This window comes from Pantherophis guttatus, chromosome 3 (genome assembly GCF_059756535.1).
Source record: "Pantherophis guttatus breed Tessera chromosome 3, ASM5975653v1, whole genome shotgun sequence".
NCBI classification, from domain to species: Eukaryota; Metazoa; Chordata; class Lepidosauria; order Squamata; family Colubridae; genus Pantherophis; species Pantherophis guttatus.
The window spans coordinates 112,341,719-112,367,791 of NC_142065.1; the positions used below are offsets into that span (position 1 = coordinate 112,341,719).

At 43.9% G+C, this 26,073-nt stretch overlaps 2 protein-coding genes across 8 annotated transcripts in view; both read right to left on the minus strand.

The window, feature by feature from the left end:
• Positions 1–2,026, minus strand: part of ALDH9A1 (aldehyde dehydrogenase 9 family member A1) — a 101,029-nt gene extending 99,003 nt beyond the window's left edge. For 2 of the 3 annotated variants that reach the window (XM_087891172.1, XM_034409901.3), the window contains exon 1: positions 1,830–2,026. The gene's annotated coding sequence lies outside the window, so the exon portion shown is untranslated. The remainder of the gene's footprint in view (positions 1–1,829) is intronic. The other variant, XM_060690185.2, reaches the window with a different exon arrangement.
• Positions 2,027–2,827: 801 nt separating this feature from the next.
• The window catches only part of TMCO1 (transmembrane and coiled-coil domains 1), a 101,478-nt gene continuing 78,232 nt past the window's right edge, over positions 2,828–26,073 (minus strand). For 2 of the 5 annotated variants that reach the window (XM_087891173.1, XM_087891174.1), the window contains exon 2: positions 24,527–24,624. Coding sequence is in view for 3 of the 5 variants with exons in the window: in XM_060690195.2 (XP_060546178.1) it covers positions 19,519–19,617; positions 24,480–24,624 (244 nt within the window). In the remaining 2 variants the exon portion in view is untranslated. The other 3 variants (XM_060690195.2, XM_060690194.2, XM_087891175.1) reach the window with 3 other exon arrangements.

Genomic DNA, 26,073 nt, shown 5'->3' on the forward strand with positions numbered 1-26,073 from the left:
CATATGGATATTAGTTTTCTTACAAAAATAGAGTAGTTTACCATTGCCTTTCAATATTATTATTAGTTTTATGCCCCATCTTTATTTTCTACAACTCAAGTTGGCATACATAATGTTCCCATCTCCTTTTCCTCACAACTGTATGAGCCAAGTTGGGCTGAGAGAGGAACTAGCCCAAAGACATCCAGCTACATTTCATGCCTAACTTGTCAGCTCCCAGTTTCTAGTTCAGCAGCAGTTTAATTAGTATGCCAAACTGGCCCTCACGGATTCCCAGTGTAGCCTATAACTCTGGATTCCCTGGGATTGTCTCTCATACAAGGATAGCTTTGCATAATTTTTTCAAGATCAGCCATTTGTGCTTTATTTAATTCAATTATTAAACTGGGCACTTAGGAATGGCCTAGATGACTTTCAAGCTCTCTTCCAATTCTATAAATCAATATTATCTTTCAGAAAAGCTTCCAAAATAGTTTACAAAACAAGGCAAAATATTTTTATTATCGAATTCAATAATCGTGGGCACTCATTTCTGTACCAGAATAGTTGTATAAAGCATTATAGGTTGTATAATCCACTCTGGAGCATCATACATTATTTAGTACCAACTGGTGTACTTTTAGCTGATTTATGCATCCAATTTACACACTCACTTGATACACAAAAATAAACTTTGTGATAGAAACACGCAAAGCCTGGTGTAATAATTTCTTGAATTATTCTTAGATTACAGGTAGTCCTCGATTTACAACAGTTCATTTAGTGACCGTTGAAAGTTACATCACTGAAAAAAAGTGACTTAGGACCTTTTTTACACTTACAACTATTGCAACATCCCCATGGTCACATGATCAAAATTCAGATGCTTGGCAACTGACTCCTATTTATGATGGTTGCAGTGTCCCAGAGTCATGGGATCCCCTTTTGCGACCTTCTGTCAAGCAAAGTCCATGAGGAAGCCAGATTCACTGAACAACCTTGCGACTAACTGAGCTACTGCAGTGATTCACTTAACAAACATGGCAAGGAAAGACAGAAAGTGGGACAAAACTCACTTAACATTCTCATTTAACAACATCAATTTGGGGCTCTATTGTGGTCATAAATTAAGGGCTACCTGTACACACACACACACACACACACACACACACACACTCTGCGCACGCGCAGCTAATGGATCAACAATTTAAGAATCAGTAAATTTGTCAGTAAATTGCACATACTGCTAGGAGGCCACAATGGTAATGTAAGATTAATTGCGGTTCAGAAAGCAGCTTTAAAAAACAGGGCGGAAATGAAACAGGCCCAGCCTTATAAACCTCAGGCCTAAAACCATCTTGGGAAATGGAAATACCTCCGACAACTGGAATAAATAAAGTTCTTTTGCACACATCCCGCTCTGATCAAAAAATACTCGCTCCAAAACGAATACGAAAACAAAGCGCGTTCCTTTCGTATCTACTTTTCACAGCAGGGGTGGGGGAGGGGAGGTTCCCTTTTTTCTAATCGGAGAATAGAACCGCCTTCCTGCGCGCGGATCAGTTCAAATAAAAAAAAAAACCGTATTTGGACAGGGAGATGCTGGGTTGCTCTGTACCAGCGTATGTGCGGGTGTAACCATAATCAGTAGGAATAATCTATTGCAAAAAAACAAAAACAAAAAACCCCACTCCCGATTCTCTCTTCACTTCGACTGGGAGATCGCCCTGTCCACAATGAACGGGAAAGCAGCAGCCTTCTGCTCAGATCTCAATTCAAACTGAGTGGAACTATTTCTGTTCACGGATCCGTAAACCACCCTTGCTTCTTTAGTCACCGCTCATACTCACATTTCAGATACTGCACCTGCGCGCCGAGAATCGCCCTTTGATGTGGAAGGAGTCTTCTGACTCCTTTCTACAACTCCACCCACTCCTTTTGTAGGAAAGCCCCTCCCTATAATGGGGCAAAAAAGAGCAAGGGGCGTTCGTAGTCCAGATATTGCCTCACATTTAGGATTGCACATTGAATCCGCCTCCCACGCTATTGGCTGGTTATGCGAAACCGTGGGAGGAACAGCCCACAGCTAGGAACCTTTCGTCGTCCAGGAGTATATTTGCTGAGGCAACAAGTGACTTTAAGAGTGCCTGCACCGAGGGCGGAGTCCCGTCCCCCCAAGAAGGGAGAGGAATTCGGGTTAAATATTTAGTCAGTCACAAATTTTACCCTTTCCTTGTCAACTTAGCCTCATAATTCTCTATGGCTTCTCTAGATGTGCAAAATCACTGTTTCTATTTCGTTCATAATTTTACTTATTATAATAAATACTGTAATTCCCAGGGGATAGGATAGCAAGGTCAAAATGTATTTTTGAGAAAAAATGTCCCAGATACTCAATCCCAGTACTTTTTTCTGTATTTATATTTTGGCATATACTATTTTTCCGAGCTATGATTACTCTTACTCTTGCAGGAACAGGAAAGCAGGGCATTTCCCCTCCAAGCTCCAGTATTTCCTCTAACAAAATGCTTAAATATATTTAAGAAATATCAGCACAGCTATTGAATGGAGCCAATACTGTGGAATCACAGATGTCTCAGATTAGTTTTGAACAGCTAGTAGTAGTGGTATTCAGTAGCGGAATTCATTCAATTCCCATTCTAATGAGGCAGTTTATATTCCCAAATTGTCTGCCTAGAATATTAATTTAGAAGAACCTTCTGACACTTGCAACTGGCCTTTCATTTATAAGGTCAACATTTTTACTGAATCACCATTTGATTTCTGCAATATCAATAAATAGATCAATAAAGTCCTTCCTGTCTTAGACTTCAGACTCAGTACAAACTGCAGACCAAACAGTTTTTTATTTTTCAATTACAAAGATAAACATTCCATCTTTCCTTATGCAGTGTGTTCTCTGGGTACAAACATCTCTGTGCAACATTGTTCACTGTTTGCCACATCATTCACATTAACATTATTTCTCTAGACTTAATATTATATTAAACATTTAAACATTGTAAAGCTCTCCCTTTTCTTCTTAATACATTCTAGTGATACCATATTAACATTAAACATCATTATTCTCATCATACATATACTAACAATTTTCATCTTATTTATATAAATGTATTTTCTGCTTGTTCTTTAGCCTTCATTTCCAAACTTTTTATTCTCCAACCATTGATAAAATACTTCCCATATCATATAATATTCAGTTTGTTTTTTCTCCTTGATTGCTAATGTTAATCTATTCATTTCTGCACATTCTAATATTTTCCTTATCACCTTCTCATCAATAGGAATAGCTCCACTTTTCCAATGTTGTACAAATAGAATTCTAGCTGCAATTAATTCATGAATAATTAAATATACATTCTCTTTATTATATATTTCAGGCAAGATTCCTAACAGAAATATTTCTAGTTTCAACTCAATATGTTGTTGTATCATCTCTTCCAACCATATCTTAATTTTTGTCCAATACTTCTTTGCTTCTCCACAAGTGCACCACATATGATAGTAAGATTCAGGTATTTGGTGGCACTTCCAACATTTAGTTGATTTATCCTTAAAACATCTTTGCCAACCTTGCCAATGGTAGATGCCATCTGTAAAACATCTTATACAAATTCTCTTTATATGCAGTTGATATTGTTAATTTATAATTCCTGTCCCACAGTTTCTGCCATTTATCTAGTTGTATCGTATAACAAAGTTTTTTGCCCATACTATCATTGTCTCTTTTACTTGTTCCTCTTCCATTTTTATACCTAATAAGTATTTATACATTTCTTCTGTTCCTGTTAAGATTTTATCTAACTCCGTTAATTCTTTGTAAAAACCCTGTAACTTAGCATCTTTCTCATATCTAAACTGCATCTGGACATGTGAGTAACATGTTATATCGATCCCTTGCTTACTCATTTCTTCTTTTGTTTTAAGTCCCACTTCTTCATTCAAGATATCTTTATAGCTGACAATATTTCCCATATTAATAATATTTGGGTGAATCAATGCTTCCATTGTTGAAAGCCAAACTGGTATCCTCAAATAATGTTCTTTAATTTTCTCCCACACCAATAATAATGCATTCTGTTATGTCCACACAGGCATGAACAGACTTTTTCTTCTGCTGCGCAAGTGCGGGACGTATTTTAAAGTTATGAAGAACCTTGGTGGTGCAGCGGATTAAAGTACTGCATTTAGCTGCCAGCTGCCTGCAATTACTGCGAGTTCAAATCTCACCAGGCTCAAGGCTGACTCAGCCTTCCATCCTTCCGAGGTAGGTAAAATGAGAACCTGGATTGTGGGGGCAATAAGCTGACTTTGTATAAAAAGAACACCGCTGGGGGGGGGGGGGGCGAAAGCCCTACTAAGCAGGTATATACAAAAGTATGAAGGCTATTGCTTAACACATTGTAAGCCGCCCTGAGTCTCCGGAGAAGGGCGGCATATAAATCGAACCAATAAATAAATAAATAAATTATTGGTTAAAGGCTGAGAGTTTCCTATAAAAAGAGGCTGTCAGCAGGGAACTGCATGTTGGTTTATAATGAATCTTTATCTTAAATAAACATTGCTGCTGTAAGTCTGGCTCCTCGTCTGTGTTCCCACGCACATTTCATTGGCGACGAAGGAGGAAATGCTGGGCTCTGAGCCAACGTAGAGAACTGCTGATTGAGAGGTTGTAGAGATAAAAGGGGCATGCGTGAGTGATGACTGTTTGCTTTGGAAAGAGAAGGGCTAACCCACCACAGTTTGCACCATTTGAACCTGAAACACAGACGTAGGATTCTTATTTAATCCTTTTTTACTGTATATTGGAAGCTAATGACTATACAAATATCACAGACAATCGTAAATGAGCGCTTTTCTTGAGCATTTGTGGAAAAGAAGTGTTTGAGATGGCAAGGGCTCTCATTGCGCCCCAACCCCTTCAGACGGTTTCTTGGGACATATTATTAAGCAAATTGCAGGAACATTATGCTCCCTGACCATCTTGCATTGCTAGAAGACACACTTTTTACCATAGGCACCGGGCAGAGGGTGAGTCTATCAGCTGTTACATGGCAGCCCTCCGGAAACCAGCTATTTGTTGTGAATTTAGCAACCTAGATGAAGTACTTGAAGACAGATTGGTCTGTAGGGTTCAGGATGTTCGGTTACAGAGATGATTATTGGTAAAACCAACGTTAACGCTACAGAAAGCAGTAGAGGCGCGGAAGCCGCCAAATCGTCAAACAGATTGATGGAAGAGATACAGAAGTTGGGCAACCCCCTGGCGGCTAGTATTTTATGTTTATGTTTTAAAATAATAAAAATTTAAAAAAAAGTGTTTGCTGTGCCGCATTGCCTGCCCCCCAAACAAGACAGACTTCAATTTGTAATGGGGGGGGGGAGTGTGGCCCGCTGAGACTACGAACCCCAGAAGACGAGTGTTTTACTATTAACATGGCGCCCGTCGTTTAGAGAGGGTGAGCAATCAAACCGGGTGTCAGGTTTCGGTTCTGTCTTAAAATAAGTTTCATTTTCAAGCGCAGTCTCTAATGAATCATTCTTTATTAAGAACAGAAATAGCCGACATTTCTGAGGCTAATTGCAGCTCAACTGGCCCCTCCTTCCAACCCCCTCCTCTTCCGCTCTCCAACCCGATTTCTCATTGGCCATTAGCCAATCCATCTCTCCGTCCTGGCACGTACTTCTCACAGGAATGTGACCCCCACCCTCATCCCCCAGAAAACCCTATCTCTTGCATGCAGAAAACTAGGTAAAAGTTCATCTCAGCAATAATTCAGCACTTCTGGTCTTCATGACAGCACTGGAAGAGAGCATAAGTTGGAGTGCTGACATCCGGCCCCTCTCCCTTCACTTCTGCGACATCACCTATCCCATAGGGAAAACACAAGAAGATTAGTCCCATCAGCCCCTCCCTGGCTGTGCACCCCCCCCTCCCGGCTTTCCCGGGTGGTCTGCATGGAATTTTGCTATAAGGCGATCAGCTTGGATGTTTGCGCTCTTCACCCAGGAAGCCTCTGACAATGGGTAACCCTTCCATTTAATTAAGTACTGAAGGCGCCCCCTGTGCCATCTTGAATCGAGAATCCGCTGCACTTCATAATGCGTTTGGCCCCCAACAACCAGGGGCCCAGGGGGTTCACGTGGTGTTGGCCTTAAAGTAGACCCCACTACAGGTTTTAGAAGGCTACTGTGAAAAACGGGGTGAATTTTCCCCAAAAGCCTTGGCAACTGCAATTGCACCGTAACGGGGTTGATTATTTTTATTATAGGAAATGGTCCTATAAATTTTGGGCCCAATTTCCTGCTCGGGAGTCTAAGTCTCAAGTACTTGGTGGAGAGGTAAACTTTCTCTCCCAGCTGAAATGGTCTTTGGGGAGTTCGGTGCTTGTCTGCTTGGTCCTTATAAGATTGAGCCGCCTTTGCCAGCGCCCTCTTAACATTTTCCCAAGTTTGTCTCAACATTGCCATCCAGTCGGTCAAACTGACTGAGGAAGGGGGCTCCCTCGGGTATTCTGGCATGGGAACAAAATCCATGCCACTCACTATTTTGAACGGGGTTAGCCCCGTGCTGCTGTGGACAGCATTATTATATGCAACCTCCGCAAAAGATAGGAGGTCTGCCCAATTGGACTGCTGGTAGTCGACGTAGCATCTTAAATACTGTTCTATCATAGCGTTCAGTCTTTCTGCCCCCCCATTGGTACTCAGGTGAAATGCTGAGCTGAGCCCTTGGGATGAACCTATGGATCGTAGAAACTCCCTCCAGAACTTTGCTGTGAACTGGACCCCTCTGTCGGAAATGATTCTCCTGGGGACTCCATGTAGGCGGTAAATGTGTTTCAGGAACAGTTTGGACAACTGACGGGCTGAAGGCAGTCCACTACAAGGAATGAAGTGTGCCTGTTTGGAGAATAAGTCTATTACAGTCCAGATCACTGTATTTCCACTACTCCTCGGTAGGTCTACTATAAAGTCCATTGCAATCTCCTCCCATGGTCTTGTTGGCTCAGCTACTGGTTGCAACAATCCAGGCGGGCACCCTGGCCTTGTCTTCATCGTGGCACAAATGGTGCAGCTTTTTACATAACTGTCTACGTCCTTTCTCATATGTGGCCACCAGAACTGCCTCCGTACTAGGTGCAGAGTCTTTAGGAACCCGAAGTGTCCTGCTGGTTTAACATCGTGGCTCCTCTTGAGAATCAGGATGCGTAAACTCTGTGGGACATAGAGCTTTGTCCCCCTCCATGCTAGTTCATCTCTTTTTGTCAAGAGATGTTGATTGTCTCGATACCAGGGGTCTGTCAGCATTTCATTTTTTAATTTTGCAGTTAAGTCACTTGCAAGTTGGCCTTGCTGGTCACGTCGTTGCCGTCTGGTGATCACTTGGGCCGCAGCTTGGGTGGAGGGGATGATGGCATTCACTACCTGCTCCCGCTCACTGTTGTATTGGGGCATCCGGGAGAGGGCATCAGCCAGGAAATTTCTCCCACCTGGGATGTGCTTAAGCTCGAAATTGAAACGATTGAAGTATTGTGCCCACCGTACTTGCCTGGGTGACAGTTTTCGTGGGGTTTTTAGGGCCTCTAGGTTTTTATGATCAGTCCAGACTTCAAATGGTTTCTGGCCTCCCTCTAGAAGGTGCCGCCAGGTCAACAAGGCCCACCTTACTGCAAACGCTTCCTTCTCCCACGCCGCCCATCGCCTTTCCGTATCGGTGAGTTTGCGGGAGGTGTAGGCGCAGGGTTGTAGATCCCCTTGGTTGTTCTTTTGGAGTAACACAGCTCCTACTGCCACATCACTTGCGTCTGCTTGGATGACAAAAGGCTGTTCTGGATCCGGGTGTTTTAAGACAGGTTCTTTCGCGAACAGTCCTTTTAGCGTCTCAAATGCCTGTTGGCAGGTCAGGTCCCACTGTAGGGGTTGTCCCGGGCGAGGTTTCATCGCTGGGCTTCCTGTCTTTAGGAGGTCTGTCAAAGGTTTGGCAATCTTCGCAAACGAGGGGATGAATTGTCTGTAGAAATTCGCAAAACCTAGAAAACTTTGCAATTGTCTGCGGGTGCGAGGGGGCTGCCATTGTAGAACTGATTGGACCTTGGCTGGGTCCATCTCTATCCCCTCATTTGATACTCGGTAGCCCAGGTAGTCTAGCCGTGATTGGTGGAAATCGCATTTTGGCAGTTTGACATATAGGTTTGCCCGTAGCAGTTTTTCCAGTACTTGGCGGACGAGGGGTATATGTTCGTCTATGGTCTCCGTGTAGATAAGAATATCGTCCAGGTAGACGAGGACCCCTTTGTAAAGGTGTTCATGTAAGACTTCGTTTATTAACTGCATGAACACTGCCGGGGCTCCTTGCAATCCAAAAGGCATTACTTTAAACTGGAAACTGCCCAGGGGGCAGTTGAATGCTGTTTTCCATTCATCTCCTGCCCTTATGCGTACTCGGTAATAAGTTTCTCGAAGGTCTAGTTTGGTGAAAACCTTTCCTTTAGCTAGGTGGGCTAACATGTCTTTCATGAGGGGAAGAGGGTACAAGTTGTGTACGCAACTTGTGTACGGAGCTCGCCATCAATGGAGGGTGTGGGAGGAAAAGGAGTGGAGATAAGCAGCCGCAGCGAACACACAAATAGTTCCTGGATAGCAGCATTCAGGGCGATGATTGATGACGTTGCTGGGCCTCTCCGATTCTGCTGTCCTCGCTGCTCTGGTGCTCGCAGCTGTTACTGTTAAGGGAGTGGGGGGTGCTTGATTGATAATCACCGGATGTATGTTTAAGGGGCTGAGTTTTGTTAAATAGCACTGTGGTGTGATTACACCCAGCGCTGACTTTGAACCAAAACACCGACTTGTACTTTACTTTTGACTGCAAGCTTATCATTGCCAAAGTAAACCCTGATTCTCTGTGCGTTACTGGTGATTATTTCCTATCGCAGTTCTGAACGAACGACAAGCCGAGAGAAAGTCAGCGCTTGGTTCCTTTTCGCAAGAGGTGAGGAGTCCCTGTGGCTTTGCAGCAAAGGGGGATATGGCAGAAGGGACAGCCTTGGAAGAGCAGGAGTGTGGTGGAGATGTGGAGGGCTGGAGGGAAAGACGATGGACTGAGGAGGATGAAGGGGATTGGGGGTATCCTGCCTCATCCGGTCCCAGCACCATGGATATGCTACGTGAGCGTTTTGGGGAATCTGGATTTCGTGACGCCCCATCCTGGCAGCCCTGGGTTGCAGGGCTGGAGCCTCCAGGTTCTTCTTGGCAGGATACAGGGGTGACTGCTTCGGAGACCCAATTCCGGCTCACAAGTCCTAAATTGAGGATGGAGCGGACCTCTAGACGATCCATGGACCAACCCCCTCCAGAACAAGACCAAGGTGCCTCGTCGGGAGACCTTGGAGCCGGTCCTGAGCCCCAACCAATGCAATTGGCAGGGGGCTTACCTGTTGGGAGTCGCAGGGCGACGAGGGACCGACCTAGGCAGGACAGGAGAGCGACTGGAGCAGCGAGGACCCCAGGCCCCATGCCTTGGCCTCCGGGGGCCCCGCCGGGGCTGTGGGTCCCGCAGGCCGTTTGGGGACCACCTGCCCTGCAGACTTCCTTTGACGGAAGCCCTGAACGAGTGGCTCTTTTCTTAAGCCAGGTGATAAGCCATATGGACCAATATGGACAGTGGTATCCCTCCCAGTGGGCTATGGTGGTTGCTGTTACGGGGGTCCTGACGGGAGAAGCGGCTGAGTGGGTGGCAGGCCTCCATGCTAAACATGCAAGGGAACTCGTGGACATGGGACGATTTCTGGAGGCTCTTCGTGCCAGATTTGAAGACGAAACAAGTGCCCAGGTTGCAGAGGGGGATTTGTTTGCGCTTAAGCAACGGGGCGTACCAGCAAAGGAGTATGTACAGGAGTTCCGAAAGATTGCGGCTCGGTTGGTGGGGTGGCCAGAACGTCTTCTGGTGCACCAATTCCATAAAGGACTAGACCGTGATTTACGGCAAGCCTGCGTGTACCGGGGCTTGCCCCCCAAGTTGAGTGTGTGGTACAAGGCAGCCATCGAATTGGACGTCGGTCTCCGAGAATTCCGTATACGGGGTGAAGGGGTTGCAAGTCAAGGAAAACGACCAGCAGAACGCACACAACCACCCAAGGAGACTAAACCGAATGCTGGCTCCGGCTTGGGGGAAAGGATCCAGCGGCCTGCGTTTCGTTGCTTCAGATGTAATCGCCTTGGTCATCGAGCAGCTGACTGTCCTCATCCCATGCCCCGCAACTCGGACCAAAAACCCCCTCCTAGAGCTGTGTTGAGAGGCAGAGGCCGACCAACATCCGAACGGTCCCAAATGACTCAAACATCCTGTATGGAGAGGGATCCCCTGGCTACAGATACTAAGAAAGTGGTGGCGGAAAAATTCCCGATTGTGGCTGGGGATAGTGATGACGACGATGAGAACCAACACGACCCGATGGTGAGCGACCCCATCCGACCTTTTGTGGTACCAGTCGTACTCCGAAACCCACGGGCAACCACTGGATGCCGATGAGGCATTGATTGACTCAGGGTGTACTCGTTGTTTAATTCGTAGGGCAATAGTTGACGAACTTGGGCTGCGGGTTGTGCGGTTGAGAACCCCTATTACATTTGAACAAATGGATGGTTCATTGCTGGGAGGGGCACCAGTGACTCATATAACAGAAAAGGTGCACCTCGATATTGGGGAGCATACCGAAACTATTCGGTTTATTATAGTGGAGAAAATGTTAGAACCAGTAATTTTAGGATTAGCATGGTTGGACAAGTGGGCTCCTACGATATGGTGGGAAGGGGGTTTTCGCAAACTTCGATTACCATTGGGACCTCCCCCTACCAAGGAGGAAAAGGAGCCAGCAGGGGGAATAGAAGTAGAGAGCCCACCAGCAGACACGACGTATCCTAATGTGTATAAGGATCTCGCCAGAGTATTTAGTGAGGAGGAATGTGAGACCCTGCCTCCTCACCGGCCTACGGATTGCAGTATTGAGTTAATACCCGGGGCGAAGCTACCCAAGCCCCGGATGTATTCAATGACACAACCCGAACTAAAAGAATTACGAAAATATATAGACAAGAACTTGGCCCGGGGTTTTATCACACCTAGTCGATCAAAGATGGCTGCCCCTGTCCTGTTTCGTGGGAAGAAAGATGGGGGTTTACGCTTATGCGTTGACTTCAGAGGTCTCAATGCGGTGTGTGTGGAGCCCCTCTATCCACTTCCTTTAATGAAGGACCTGTTAGCTGCCCTAGCCACCGGTCGTATCTTTACGAAACTCGACCTACGCGAAGCGTATTATAGGATACGAATCAAACCAGGGGATGAGTGGAAAACAACATTCAATTGTCCCTTGGGAAGCTATCAGTTCCAGGTCATGCCGTTCGGACTACAGGGCGCCCCTGCGGTGTTCATGCAGTTCATTAATGAAGTGCTGCATGAACATCTGTACAGGGGTGTCCTTGTATATTTGGATGACATCTTAATTTACACGCAAACTGAAGAGGAACATATATCTCTGGTCCGACAGGTCTTAGACAAATTATTAGCTGCTAGGCTGTACGTGAAACTATCCAAATGTGAGTTTCACAAAAAGAGGATAGATTATCTAGGCTATAGAATATCAGAGAGCGGGGTAGAGATGGATCCCAGAAAAGTCCAGGCAGTGCTTGAATGGCAGGCCCCTAGAACCAGAAAGCAATTGCAGAGCTTTCTAGGCTTTGCAAACTTCTATCGGCAGTTCATTCCCAGATTTGCTGAAATAGCCCTACCACTAACGGATCTGTTACGGACCAAACCAGCCACGGCTAAACCAAAGCCGGGACAAGCGTTGACGTGGTCGTCAGCGTGTCAAATGGCTTTCAAGCAGTTAAAAACACTCTTTGCTCAAGAACCAGTACTCAAGCATCCAGACCCAACGCAGGCATTCGTAGTCCAGGCAGATGCTAGCGACGTGGCTGTAGGAGCAGTACTCCTACAAAGAACACAGCAGGGAGGGTTACAACCTTGTGCCTATACGTCTAAAAAGTTAACCACGACAGAGCGGGCATGGGCGATCTGGGAAAAAGAGGCATTCGCGGTCCGTTGGGCGTTGATGACATGGCGACATCTCTTGGAGGGGGCGTCTCATCCTTTTGAGGTATGGACGGACCATAAAAACTTAGAAGCCTTACAAACGCCCAGGCGACTATCTCCCAAACAGATAAGGTGGGCACAATATTTTCAGCGTTTCTCTTTCCGGTTGCGGTATGTTCCTGCTGGGAAAAACTTCCTGGCTGATGCGCTGTCCCGGATGCCACAGTATAATAGCAAGCGAGAGGAAGTGATAGAACCTCTAATTGCACCTTCCCAAATCCTATTAAGACTTACAGAAGTAGATGGTCACTTACGTACCGAGTTTAAAACAGCTTTACAACAGGATCAATGGGTAATCCAAAACCCCTCTATGGTTAGCTATAATGATGGAATAGCGTGGAGGGAGAATAGAATATATGTTCCAGAACGTTTACGGAACGTAGTGTTATGCAGGTGCCATGATGCCAAGTCAGCAGGCCATTTTGGGTATTTAAAAACTCTACACCTTGTGAGGAGGCAATTCTGGTGGCCACGAATGCGTAAGGACATAGAAACATACGTAAAAGGTTGCACAACCTGTGCAACCGCCAAACCCTGGTCTGGACGACCGTTAGGACTATTACAGACAGTCGCGAATCCTAGCAGGCCTTGGGAAGAGATCGCTATGGATTTCATAGTCGATCTCCCCCCTAGCCATGGCCACACTGTAATTTGGACGGTGGTAGATCTGTTTTCGAAACAGGCCCACTTTGTGCCATGTAAAAGCATACCATCCGCGCGACAATTAACCGAACTCTTTTTACAACATATCTATCGTCTCCATGGAGCACCTAAGAGGATTATATCCGACCGCGGTGTTCAATTCACCTCTAAATTTTGGAGACGATTTGTCCGTTTAATTGGGTCCTCTCAAGGGTTAAGTTCAGCATTCCACCCGAGCACTAATGGGGCGGCTGAACGGGCCAATGCCATGGTCGAAAGATATATCAGATGCTACGTTTCTTACCAGCAGACGAATTGGTCAGGACTCCTGCCTTTCGCCGAAGTGGCATATAACAACATACCTCACTGCAGTACTGGGTTCTCCCCTTTCCAAGTAATATATGGCCGAGAGTTTTCAGCCATTCCAGAGTTAGATCCCCCTATGACAGACGGTGACACGCCACGCGGTTGGGCCGATAAAATTAGTCATGTATGGCCAAGTGTAAAAACAGCATTACAAAAGGCAGCAGACGAGTACAAAAAATATGCAGACAAGAAAAGAGCTGATCCAAAACCATTCCGGATAGGAGACAAAGTATACTTATCTACAAAATACCTTAAACTCCGACTGCCCAGTAAAAAATTAGGACCTAAATATATAGGACCATTTCCCATAACACAAGTCATCAATCCCGTAACCGTAGCTCTTAAACTTCCCCCTCTGTTCAGTAGGATACATCCCGTATTCCATAGCAGTTTGGTGAAACCGGTGACGACAGAAAGGCCAGGTACCTCGACTACTCCACCGGGTCCCGTGCATACCAACCAATATGAGATAGATCGAATATTGGACTCCAGGGTTCGTAGGGGGATGTTACAATATCTTGTGCGGTGGAAAGGATATCCTATAACACAGGCCTCGTGGGTGGCAGCACCCGATGTTCACGCTGCCCGATTGATACAACGGTTCCATCGGAAATACCCAGACAAACCTAATACAGGATCGTAACAGTGACTAACATTTGTATGCTTTCTATTTATCGGTGAGCTCCCGGTAGGGGGGGCCGCCTGTCGAGTCCTACCGGAGCTCGCCATCAATGGAGGGTGTGGGAGGAAAAGGAGTGGAGATAAGCAGCCGCAGCGAACACACAAATAGTTCCTGGATAGCAGCATTCAGGGCGATGATTGATGACGTTGCTGGGCCTCTCCGATTCTGCTGTCCTCGCTGCTCTGGTGCTCGCAGCTGTTACTGTTAAGGGAGTGGGGGGTGCTTGATTGATAATCACCGGATGTATGTTTAAGGGGCTGAGTTTTGTTAAATAGCACTGTGGTGTGATTACACCCAGCGCTGACTTTGAACCAAAACACCGACTTGTACTTTACTTTTGACTGCAAGCTTATCATTGCCAAAGTAAACCCTGATTCTCTGTGCGTTACTGGTGATTATTTCCTATCGCAGTTCTGAACGAACGACAAGCCGAGAACAGCATTGATACTTCGAAAATCGACCACCAGTCTCATGGAGCCGTCCTTTTTCTCTTTAAACATGACCGGCGCCGCTACCCTTGGTTTCACTGGCTCAATAAATCCCCTTTGTAAGTTTTTGTCTATGTAGTCCCGCATTTCCTGCATTTCTCGGGGCGTCATAGCATACATTTTAGGTTTGGGTAGTTTCGCTCCTGGGATAATCTCGATGGCACAATCGGTCTCGCGGTGGGGGGGCAGGATGTCACACTCGGCCTCGCTGAATACCCCTGCAAGGTCTTGGTACTCCCTTGGGATCTGGTTTGCGTTACAAGCGGTGGTGGGTGCAGCTGCCAATTGTTTTGCTGCACCTTCTGGGAGGGAGCCTTGTGTTGGTGGTGTTTTCTTCTGTAGTGGAGGGCTGCTTTGGGGTTTCAGCGTGGGAGGAAATTCTTCTGGTCGGGGCGGCAGGGGTTGGGGCCCCTTTGCTATTCTCAGCCTGCGGGTTCCCTCTTGCCACCAAATGATTGGGCCCCATTTGTCGAGCCATGAGAGTCCCAATATGACTGGTTCTGTCATCTTGGGGGCTATTATGAAGCGGATCGTCTCCCAGTGATCTGCGAGTTCTAGTCTCACGGGTTCAGTCAAATGTGTGGCATATGTTCCTCCCACTAGGAACCCATCAACTTGCTCGAAGCGAATTGGTTGTTTGAGCTGTTTAGCTCGGATTCCCAATTTTAGAACTGTGGGTAGGTTGATTAGGCACCGTGTGCTACCCGAGTCTATTAGGGCTTGGAAAGTCTCTTGGGCCCCTGTTTTGGGGGCTGTTATGCGTATGGGGAAAAGAAAAGGATGGACGGGTCCACTCACCATCGGGTCATCCTCGCCTTCGTCTTCCGTGTCATAGGGTTCGGGGAACTGATCTCCCTCATCTGGGATTCCTCTGGTTTCGGTCAGATGAGCGAAAAACTCAGGGATTTGGGGAGTTTCCTGCGGTACGTGGGTGACGCGCTTGGGCCCTCGTTCCGGTCGTGCTTTGGGCGGTGGAGCTGGTCCCGGTCTAGGCGTTCCACATCTTGCTGCTATGTGGCCGCTTCCCCCACATCTGTAGCATTTCAGTGGGCTCCGTGGGGCAGTTGGTCTGTAGGAGGGCTGTGATGTTGGGGTTTCTCGTCTGTTGAGTGGCCCCTGGTCTGGTCGGCCTCTCTCCTTTCCCTCTGGTGGTTTTGACGTGTCAGTCGCCCGCAGCCCTCTGTCGACTTTTATCGCTACCCGGAACCATTCAGCGAGTCGGTTTGGGATGTCACGATAGGCAGTCACTTGGGAAATTCTTTTATCTAGGCTTGTTCTAAAAAAATACACCAGCAATCGCTCTGGTAGGGGAGGCAGTGTCCCAATGACTCTCCTGAATTCACGGATATGCTCTCTGATAGGCTTCCCCCTCTGCATTAGGTTTCTGAGTTCGTCTTCCACATAGGGGTCCTCCTCCTCCTCCTCATAACGGGATCTCAATAGTTGCAAGAACCCATCCGCATTTTGTAGCTGGGGGGCCCTGTATTTGTAGAGTGATGCTGACCACCTCTTTGCTTCTCCCTCCAGCCCTTCCCTGATAGCATTCACTAGGGCTCTGGGGAAAGGGTAGAGGTGTCCGAACCGCTCTATGTATATCTCAGCTGAATCGAGGAATTGGGCGAGGTTGTCTGGGTCACCATCGAACTTCCCTCTGAACTGGGGTGGCTCCTCCCTCTCTGCCCTCTCCTCTCTGTGCTGAGCTCTGGAGGGCCAGCCCTGGTGTTGATAGTCCTCTGCCTCGTCTCTCATCCTGGGGTGGGGAGGTGCTGCCTTGTCTGGGCTTCGCTGCCATTCCCATCCCCAGCTCGCCCTTCCCAATTCACTTAGGGGTTTTTCTTTATCTTTTAACTTTGCAAAAGGGGATTCCGCCTTTAAGGCTTTTGGCACAGTCCCCGGGTACTTATCTGCTTCACGTTTCTTTGCTTGAAGTTCTGCGGGGGGGGGGGAAGGTGGAGAAAGTTGAACCTTTGTATTTTCCAAGTTGGCTGGAATCACGACCGCTTCTGCTCCTCCCGTTTCTTGAAGCAGGCTTTCCTCCGATAGCTTGGCTTCAGCCATAGTCCGTCCGACCAGTTGTGTGGGAGGGAACGGGATGATTTAAACTCAGCCAGCCTGGATTTGGAGGAGAGTTGAGCTGTCTGTCAGGTTTCGGTTCTGTCTTAAAATAAGTTTCATTTTCAAGCGCAGTCTCTAATGAATCATTCTTTATTAAGAACAGAAATAGCCGACATTTCTGAGGCTAATTGCAGCTCAACTGGCCCCTCCTTCCAATCCCCTCCTCTTCCGCTCTCCAACCCGATTTCTCAGTGGCCATTAGCCAATCCATCTCTCCGTCCTGGCACGTACTTCTCACAGGAATGTGACCCCCACCCTCATCCCCCAGAAAACCCTATCTCTTGCATGCAGAAAACTAGGTAAAAGTTCATCTCAGCAATAATTCAGCACTTCTGGTCTTCATGACAGCACTGGAAGAGAGCATAAGTTGGAGTGCTGACATCGGGATTCCGGGAAGTAGTAAAATTTACATTACCATCCATATTGCGGGATCTCTCTGCCAGATGGAAGTAGATACAGGGTCAGCAACAATAATCGTATCCTGGCAGATCCCACAGAGATTAGTGCCACATGGAGCCGAGCGGAAGTTTATGTGTAGCCATATTCGTTTTGAGAGATTATCAAGGAAATAATATCCCCATCAAGGGTAGCAGAACCTTACATGTAGAATATAAAGACTTCTCCGGGCCACTTAAATTGGTTTAAATCTTAAATCTTTTTTAGCTGTTCTAGCATAAATTGCCAATTCAGATTGTCAAACGCTTTCTGTGCATCTAAGAAGATCAACACCATTTACTTCTCTGGATCTACTTCATAATACTCCAAGGTGTTCAGAATTATTCTCATGTTATCTTTAATTTGTCTCTTAGGTAGAAAACCATTTTGATCCGGATGTATGAGTTGGTTTAAAAATCGTTTTAGTCTTTCTTGACTAAAAATGTATTTTTATTGGCACAAAATGCATTTCTTCTATTTCTGTAGGCTTGCCTGCATATATGCAGCACAAAAATAGCATATCAAGGCATCCTTTTCCCTTTACATTTTCTTCTTGTTAAGTAGCTGAAATAGTTTTATATATAGTCTAGGTAAATAGAAAAAATACAAGAACAAAGCTTGAGCAACACTAGAGCTAACTGAGAAGGCATGTTCCAGGACCCCTCCATTAAGCAATGTAATTGTTTGAGCACAAAATTGTGCCTTCTCAGTGGCATTTGTCCTATGGAACAGTACCTTCTGGATTGTCCCAATCCTGTTAGCACTTCACAAGGCATTGGAAACCTAGCAATTGAATAAGGGGTGGTGGTAAGTGAGCTCTATGGCTTCCTTGGCCCTGTGATTATTTTTTGGAGTTGTTTTAATTAGGTAAGCCAGAGTGGTGTGATAGGCTGCTAAATAAATTAAATACAAATACAATAAGGATAAAAGAAAATATTGCCAGAGGGAAGAAGTGTGATTAGTACAGTCATGCTTAGATAACAGGTATATTATGTAAGCAAGGAAGATGATACAGAACAGGATAAACAATTAAATTAACAATTTAATTTAATTTAATTAACAATTAAATAATTTTTTGGCATCCTGGGAGCCGCAGGGGAACATCACTAATATGAACATATCACTAGAGTGAGTGGTTTAAGGGCACCCTCTAAGACAAAAAAATAGGGAATCTGTAGCCTCCATGCTTCTTCTAACATCTGTAATAGGAAAGCTATTAGGAAAGATTGTCAAGTAGCCAGTCTGCAAGCAACCAGAGAAGAATGGTACTATTTCTAGAGTAGCAGCATTAGATTAACCATATTAATGGTTTTTAACCATTTAAAAACTGAAATGAATATTTTGGTAGACCAGTGTACCTTGATTGTAGTAAAATGTTCGATAGTTTGAAATTTTTGTCACAAGTTAATTAAATATGGGCTAGGGGGAACTGTAATCTAATGGATTTGCAACTGGATGAATATCCAAAAGGTATAATAAATGCGATTTCCAGGACCCAATACTCTTCAGCATCTTTCTAAATGAGCCTAGAATAGCATGGGATATCCACAACATTTGCAGATGACATTCACCTAAGCAGATTGGTACAATTCTAAAGATTCACCTTTCTAGTGAATTGCCAGATAAACAAGAACAAATAGTGTGATGCAGCTGCATTAGCAGAGGCACTGTATCCAGATCAAAAAAGGTAGTACTTGTATTATATTCAGCAATGAATGGACCACAATTAAGATTACTGAGTCCAGTCCTAGGTATCTTGCTATAAAACAGACATGCAGAAGTTAGAATGGTTTCAGAAGAGATACTAAAATGATAATGTTTCTGGAAACCAAGCTCAGTGAGGAATGGCTGAAAGAGATGGGCATGTTTAGCTTTTAAAGGGAAAATAAAAGGAGATACAATAAGCACGTAGACATATCAAAAAGGTTGCCAATTGACAACAATGAAGTATACTTATTGAAATATATCACAAAATTTCCATTTATAACACTGTTCCTCCTTTTTTTCCTTAACCGTTTTTCTCCTTGCCACTTTCACACTGAGACAATGGAACAAAAAACAAATCAACAAAAATATGCTGTGAGGAAAAATTGTAATTATTTCTATAAATTAAAATTACAATAATTATGGAGATTAAGTGTCTCATGGCAAATTTTCTCTCATAATTTAATTGAGCCTCCATTATCCATTAATATTAAATGTTGAATGACAATATATGATCTTTCTTATAAATTCCTAGAGAAATCCAGTTAATGTTGGACTAAATTAACATTTGAAAAATGGCAGCAAGAGGGAAGACAAATTAAATAGTTAGGGATAATGGAAATTCTTCTTTGTTTATCAGTAAGAGTGGAATCATGTCTTTAAAAAAACCCAACTTTATATGAATCCCTGCCCCATCTTTAATTTCAATATGTATTCTTACAAGTTTTTCCAGACTTTAAGATTTTTATGAAAGTACCTTCCCTCCATCCTGGAAACTGAGAGCCAACCTATTTGTTCAACTTGGTTCAATTCATAACACACATATGTTACTAGATTATCTTGGGGATCCAAATATTTTTAGAAACTTTTCTATAAAATCTGAATATTTTTAAAATATTTTCATTGGCAAGAGAGATAAAATTATTTTTCTTATTTCAGGAGAACTTCCCAGCTTGAGGTGGGGGGCCAAGGAATCCTCCAGCCTGCTTGGTGGCAGCTCGGGAAGGAGCCAGACCCAACAGCTTCTGAATATTCTGATAAAGGAATAAAAAGACAGAAGCACTGAGTAGTGCATTTAAAATAAGCTTTCCCTTAATAGTCAAACCATATGCAAACACTGTTAATCAACCTCAAATAATTACTAGTTTCATTTACAAATTGAAAAAGTAGGTGTGCTTAATCTGTACCATTCTGATTATAAAGAAATAAAACTGTAATTATTAAGTACAGTTAAGGGATTTTGAGAACTTATATTCTCCTGTAAGAAATAAAGGAGATAAAATGAAGATTTAGATTCCAGTATACAAATAAGCTGACTGATGTAATAATTTCAATTCAATTATTGCAGTTGTTCAATTTTCTTTATAGTGTTAGAGAAATGATTTGCTATTGCCTTCTTGTGGCCTCCCCACAACTTTTCAATTTAGGAAGCACCTCAATTTAGGAATTCCTAATGATTCTCCATATAATCATAGCTAACTTTGTTTGGCATGAAATCAGCCAAGACTGGCTAAGTGTTACCACCTTCTAAGTCACCATTCAATTACCAAATATGTATCGTGTAGTATGATGTGGTATAGTACAGTATATCATACAGTATTTATTTTTATATCTGTATTTTATATTTTGCAGTTTGGAATTTTTGTTTGCTCCGATTCACTTAATACTGTTAACTACCTTGACTATTCAATTTTTCTTGAAACATATACAAATCAAATTAGAACTTGAATTTTGCCAACTGCTGCTATCCAAGTTAGTCTGGGTAAAATGTCTTTTCAAGCAACATACCCTGTAGTAGCATAAAATATAGTATCCTCAATATTTCAGGAAATGTGTATGGAATTGAAGTTGTTCCAATACAATTAATAGGCTTTGAAAGCAATAGCAATAGGACTTATATACCGCTTCACAGCCCTCTCTAAGCAGTTTACAGAGTCAGCATATTGCCCCCAATAATCTGGCTCTTCATTTAACAAAGTAATTTAACAAAACACATTTCTGAACTCAGAATAAATCTAATTACTGTATTTTTCAAGTATAAGACGCTCCGGACTAAAAGACACAAAATAGTTTTAGAGGTGGAAAACAAGAAAAAAAAATCTGCTTCTGCCTTCCAGCATTCATCTGGTATTCATCTGACTAGCATCCTTGCAACAAGCAGCAAACAGCCTGTCTCCTCATCTGCTGCCTCTGCTGGAGCCTTCGCTGCCGAGCAGCTTATTGGCGGTTGGATCAGCCTCCCGGAATACTGACAATTACTTGTTCTAGGTGGCGGGGATCACCGCCGCCATTTGCCGCCGCCTATTGGCAGTGATCAGCAGTGGCAAACAGGCAGTGGCGATGATAGGCACTGGTGATTCCCGCTGCCTAGAACAACAGTATTGGCAGTATTCCAGGAGGCTGATCCAACCGCCAATCAGCTGCTCAGCATTGAAGGCTCCAGCATTCCCTGGCAGAAGCAGCAGACATGGAGGAGGCAGGCTGTTTGCTGTCACACCAACATCCTCCCCATCGCAATATTCGCTCTATAAGAGACACAGACATTTCCACCCACTCTTTTGGGGGTGGAGTGTCTTATAGCGCGAAAAATACGGTATCCCTAGCTTTTCAGACATGGTGTTAGACTCCTAATGTATTATAACGGAGTTTCCTTACGATACCAAACAAGAAAGACAGTTACTAAAATTATAACACACAGTAGCAAAGACACAAACATTCTAGGATTAGAATGATGATGATGATCATCATCATCATCATGACAACTACCCTTGTCCAAAATCGATCCACTGGATGATGATAATTTGAGATAATTTGAAGGCAATAGACCAGTGATGGCGAACCTTTTCAGCACCAAGTGTCGTCTGGGATCAGGAATAGTTGCCCAGGGTGCATGCATGTGCAAGAAAATGTACTTCTGGTTTCTGGCGCACACATGTGCACTAGCTGGCAAATCTTCAGGTTACTGCTGCGCATGCTCACCCCAGAAAATGGAAGACCAGCTCTTCCAGTTTCCAGCACTGACGCAAGCAGAAAGGCCAGCTGGTCGTTGCATGCACATGTGCACCAGAAACAGGTGACTTCAGGCACACGTGCCATAGGTTCACCATCATGGTAATAGACTATAATCTACCACTCACAGACAGATACATAGGATAAAGAGTCTAGAACCCAGATACTGTCCAAAGTCACCCAGTCTAGAACGACTGGTCCAAAGTCACCCAGTCAGCTTCTGTGTTTAACAGAGCTAGAACCTAGGTTTCCCTATTCCTAATCCAGCATATACATACATACACATATTTATCCCCCATTCCTAATCCAGCACATACACACATAAATATAAAATGCACAGAGATATACACTAAGAAATGAGAGAAATAGACAAGTGTTCCATTTTGTTGAAATTTTAAAATGTTTACTAGAAAAAGCACAACAGATCCATCAGTAGCAAACTACACCAATCATTGCTTCTAATTCTCTAGAGCAGCGGTTCTCAACCTGGGGGTTGCGACCCCTTTGGGGGTCGAACGGCCATTTCACAGGGGTCGCCAAAGCCCTCTCTCGCCCCCCCCACACCTTCACTCACCCTCACCCTCTGCCTCTTTGGATCGCCGTTCGCTTACCCTGCCCACTCCCAATCTATTGCTGCCTCCGGAGTCCCAGCTGATGGCTAGAGGGAAAAAAACTTTAAATTCTTGCTGCGGGGCTTCAAAGAGCCGCCCTACAGCTGATCAGTGTTAAAAGAAAACAAATGAATAGACCAGTGCCTGCAAAAATAGAAAAAACAGCCCCTTTCAGCTTCAGCATAGGTTAATTACCATAAGTTGATTTGATCAGCCTCCGGTCTCTCAGCTGATTTGCTCTCAGCTGTTTTGTGGAGGGCTCTGTTGCTAGCTAGCTGCAAAGAGGTAAATTCCTGGAGAAGATTTTTTTCCCCCTAGTTATGCTGAAAAAGTGAAATTGAAAGTAAAGCAGGGTCTTTGCTGCAACATGACTGTCACTGCGTTATTTTATTTACCAGCTGAGCTCATCATTTCTGGACTATCAGACTTTCCGTACCTTGCCAAGAATTGTTATCAAAAGCTACTACGCATGTCCATCCACCCACATTCCTTCACACACTTTTTCCTTCGTTCTCTTGCCACGGGTGCCGGTTGCTGGAAAGCAGCCGGCCCAAATTATTTTCAAAATGTAGCAATTATCTTTCTTAGTTAGTGAGGTGTTTTATTTTCTTTATAACAAATAAATGAGTTTTATTAGAGAACTTTTCTTCGGGTTTTCTTTCCAGAATATTGCAACTTGGAGAAAGCCACGATCCATCCTCTAATCAGGGTGATTTGTCCCAGAGCCAATTATGGGATTAATCGATGCCCTGACAGTGACAAAATGAGGCAGAGAGATTTCTTTTTCTTTTTCCTCACCAAAAAAGGTAGGTGCAAAACTGTTCTTAGCTGTTCTTTTACTTCTCCACATAATCACCACCACTTACTACAAACCTTTTCCCACAAGGGGCAAGATTTTTAAAGCTGTGAAATAATTCTACAATTCCATCTTTTCAACAAGATCCTGACAATCTTTTCTACTCTTTGAATCAGGTTTCCCATAATGATATCCTTTCATGGTCATATGGTGCCATTTCTGAACTGTATAGTCGATGAGGTAAATTAGTTAGATTCAACTTTGCCATAGGGCCAGTAGTTTTCAATATCTTCATCAATAATTTAGATGATGAGATAGATCAGCGGTTCTCAACCTGGGGGTCGCGACCCCTTTGGGGGTCGAACGGCCATTTCACAGGGGTCACCAAAGCCCTCTCTCGCCCCCCCCCTGCCTTCACTCACCCTCACCCTCTGCCTCTGTTGGATCGCCCGGTCGCCGTTCGCTTACCCCGCCCACTCCCAATCTATTGCTGCCTCCGGAGTCCCAGCTGATGGCTAGAGGGAAAAAAAACTTTAAATTCTTGCCGCGGGGCTTCAAAGAGCTAGCTGCAAAGAGGTAAATTCCTGGAGCAAGTTTTTTTCCCCCTAGCTATGCTGAAAAGAGAAAGCGAAAGCAGGGTCTTAGCTGCAACGTGACAAAATGAGGCAGAGAGATTTCTTTTTCTTTTTCCTCACCAAAAAAGGTAGGTACAAAACTGATTTGCTCTCAGCTGTTTTGCTCAGGGCTCTGCTGCTTGTTGGAGCAGATTTTTTTCCCCTAGCTATGCTGAAAAACGAAACTGAAAGTAAAGCAGGCTGTTGGCTTTGCTGTTGCTGCAACGTTGGAAAATTAGGCAGGCAGATTTCTTTTCTTTTTCCTCACCAAAAAAGGTAGGTGCAAACAATGGGAAATTTAGGGAAAAAGAGGAGAGTTCAAGATTTTAAAACACAAAAGAAAAAAAGCTCTATTTAACTAGGGAATTGTAATAATTGAGATACTATTAATTGTATATTGCGTTGAAAGCAGAAATGGTTAAGTTGTGGTTTGGAGGAATATATGGGGGAAATTATTTGGTTTATTATTATTGGTAAATATAATTAATTGATTTGTAAGAAATTGGATTGCATGGAAATAATTGGAATATTCATGTTCATATTGATTAATATACAAAAAAAGATAGTTATATAACTAATTTTTTTTAAAATTTGATTTATATGCCGCCCTTCTCCGAAGACTCACATGACCGGCTAGCCACGCCCACCCAGTCACATGACCTCCAAGCCACGCCCACAAAATAAGACACGCCCACAGAACCGGTAGTAAAAAAAATTTAGAACCCACCCCTGGTTGGGGGTCACCACAACATGAGGAACTGTATTAAAGGGTCGTGGCATTAGGAAGGTTGAGAACCACTGCTCTAGAGTTTTTCTACCAGTTATGGTTATTCAGCCACAGAAGTAAAACTCAAAGCAGACCTTACCTGCCGAATAGACATGGTGCAGAGAATATAGAGAAAGATGAAAGAACAATCTGTGCAATCTTCACCCAGAAGATTACGATGAGACAAGCCCTGAATGTAAGAAAGTGGTATGAATGGGAGCTTTGCAACCACTCTTCCGTCAAATCTGCAAAAAGAATTTGGTTTATATTATTTGCAGAGTAATTTCAATACAGAGGTAAACAATATTTTGTTTATAAGCAACATTTTGCCCCACATTAACAAAATAACATTACATTTAGGGCAAAACATAAAATTACAAGTACAGAAAAAGGAGTGACATTCCCATCTCCATAGACTTAGTTTATAAATGGATATTTTAATAAATTAAACAGGAAAATAATCCTTGAAATGAGCTTTAGTAGTTGTTCTTTTACTTCTCCACATAATCACCACCACTTACTACAAACCTTTTCCCACAAGGGGCAAGATTTTTAAAGCTGTGAAATAATTCTACAATTCCATCTTTTCAACAAGATCCTGACAATCTTTTCTACTCTTTGAATCAGGTTTCCCATAATGATATCCTTTCATGGTCATATGGTGCCATTTCTGAACTGTATAGTCGATGAGGTAAATTAGTTAGATTCAACTTTGCCATAGGGCCAGTAGTTTTCAATATCTTCATCAATAATTTAGATGATGAGATAGATCAGCGGTTCTCAACCTGGGGGTCGCGACCCCTTTGGGGGTCGAACGGCCATTTCACAGGGGTCACCAAAGCCCTCTCTCGCCCCCCCCTGCCTTCACTCACCCTCACCCTCTGCCTCTGTTGGATCGCCCGGTCGCCGTTCGCTTACCCCGCCCACTCCCAATCTATTGCTGCCTCCGGAGTCCCAGCTGATGGCTAGAGGGAAAAAAAACTTTAAATTCTTGCCGCGGGGCTTCAAAGAGCTAGCTGCAAAGAGGTAAATTCCTGGAGCAAGTTTTTTTTCCCCCTAGATATGCTGAAAAGAGAAAGAGAAAGCAGGGTCTTAGCTGCAACGTGACAAAATGAGGCAGAGAGATTTCTTTTTCTTTTTCCTCACCAAAAAAGGTAGGTACAAAACTGATTTGCTCTCAGCTGTTTTGCTCAGGGCTCTGCTGCTTGTTGGAGCAGATTTTTTTCCCCTAGCTATGCTGAAAAATGAAACTGAAAGTAAAGCAGGCTGTTGGCTTTGCTGTTGCTGCAACGTTGGAAAATTAGGCAGGCAGATTTCTTTTCTTTTTCCTCACCAAAAAAGGTAGGTGCAAACAATGGGAAATTTAGGGAAAAAGAGGAGAGTTCAAGATTTTAAAACACAAAAGAAAAAAAGCTCTATTTAACTAGGGAATTGTAACAATTGAGATACTATTAATTGTATATTGCGTTGAAAGCAGAAATGGTTAAGTTGTGGTTTGGAGGAATATATGGGGGAAATTATTTGGTTTATTATTATTGGTAAATATAATTAATTGATTTGTAAGAAATTGGATTGCATGGAAATAATTGGAATATTCATGTTCATATTGATTAATATACAAAAAAAGATAGTTATATAACTAATTTTTTTTAAAATTTGATTTATATGCCGCCCTTCTCCGAAGACTCACATGA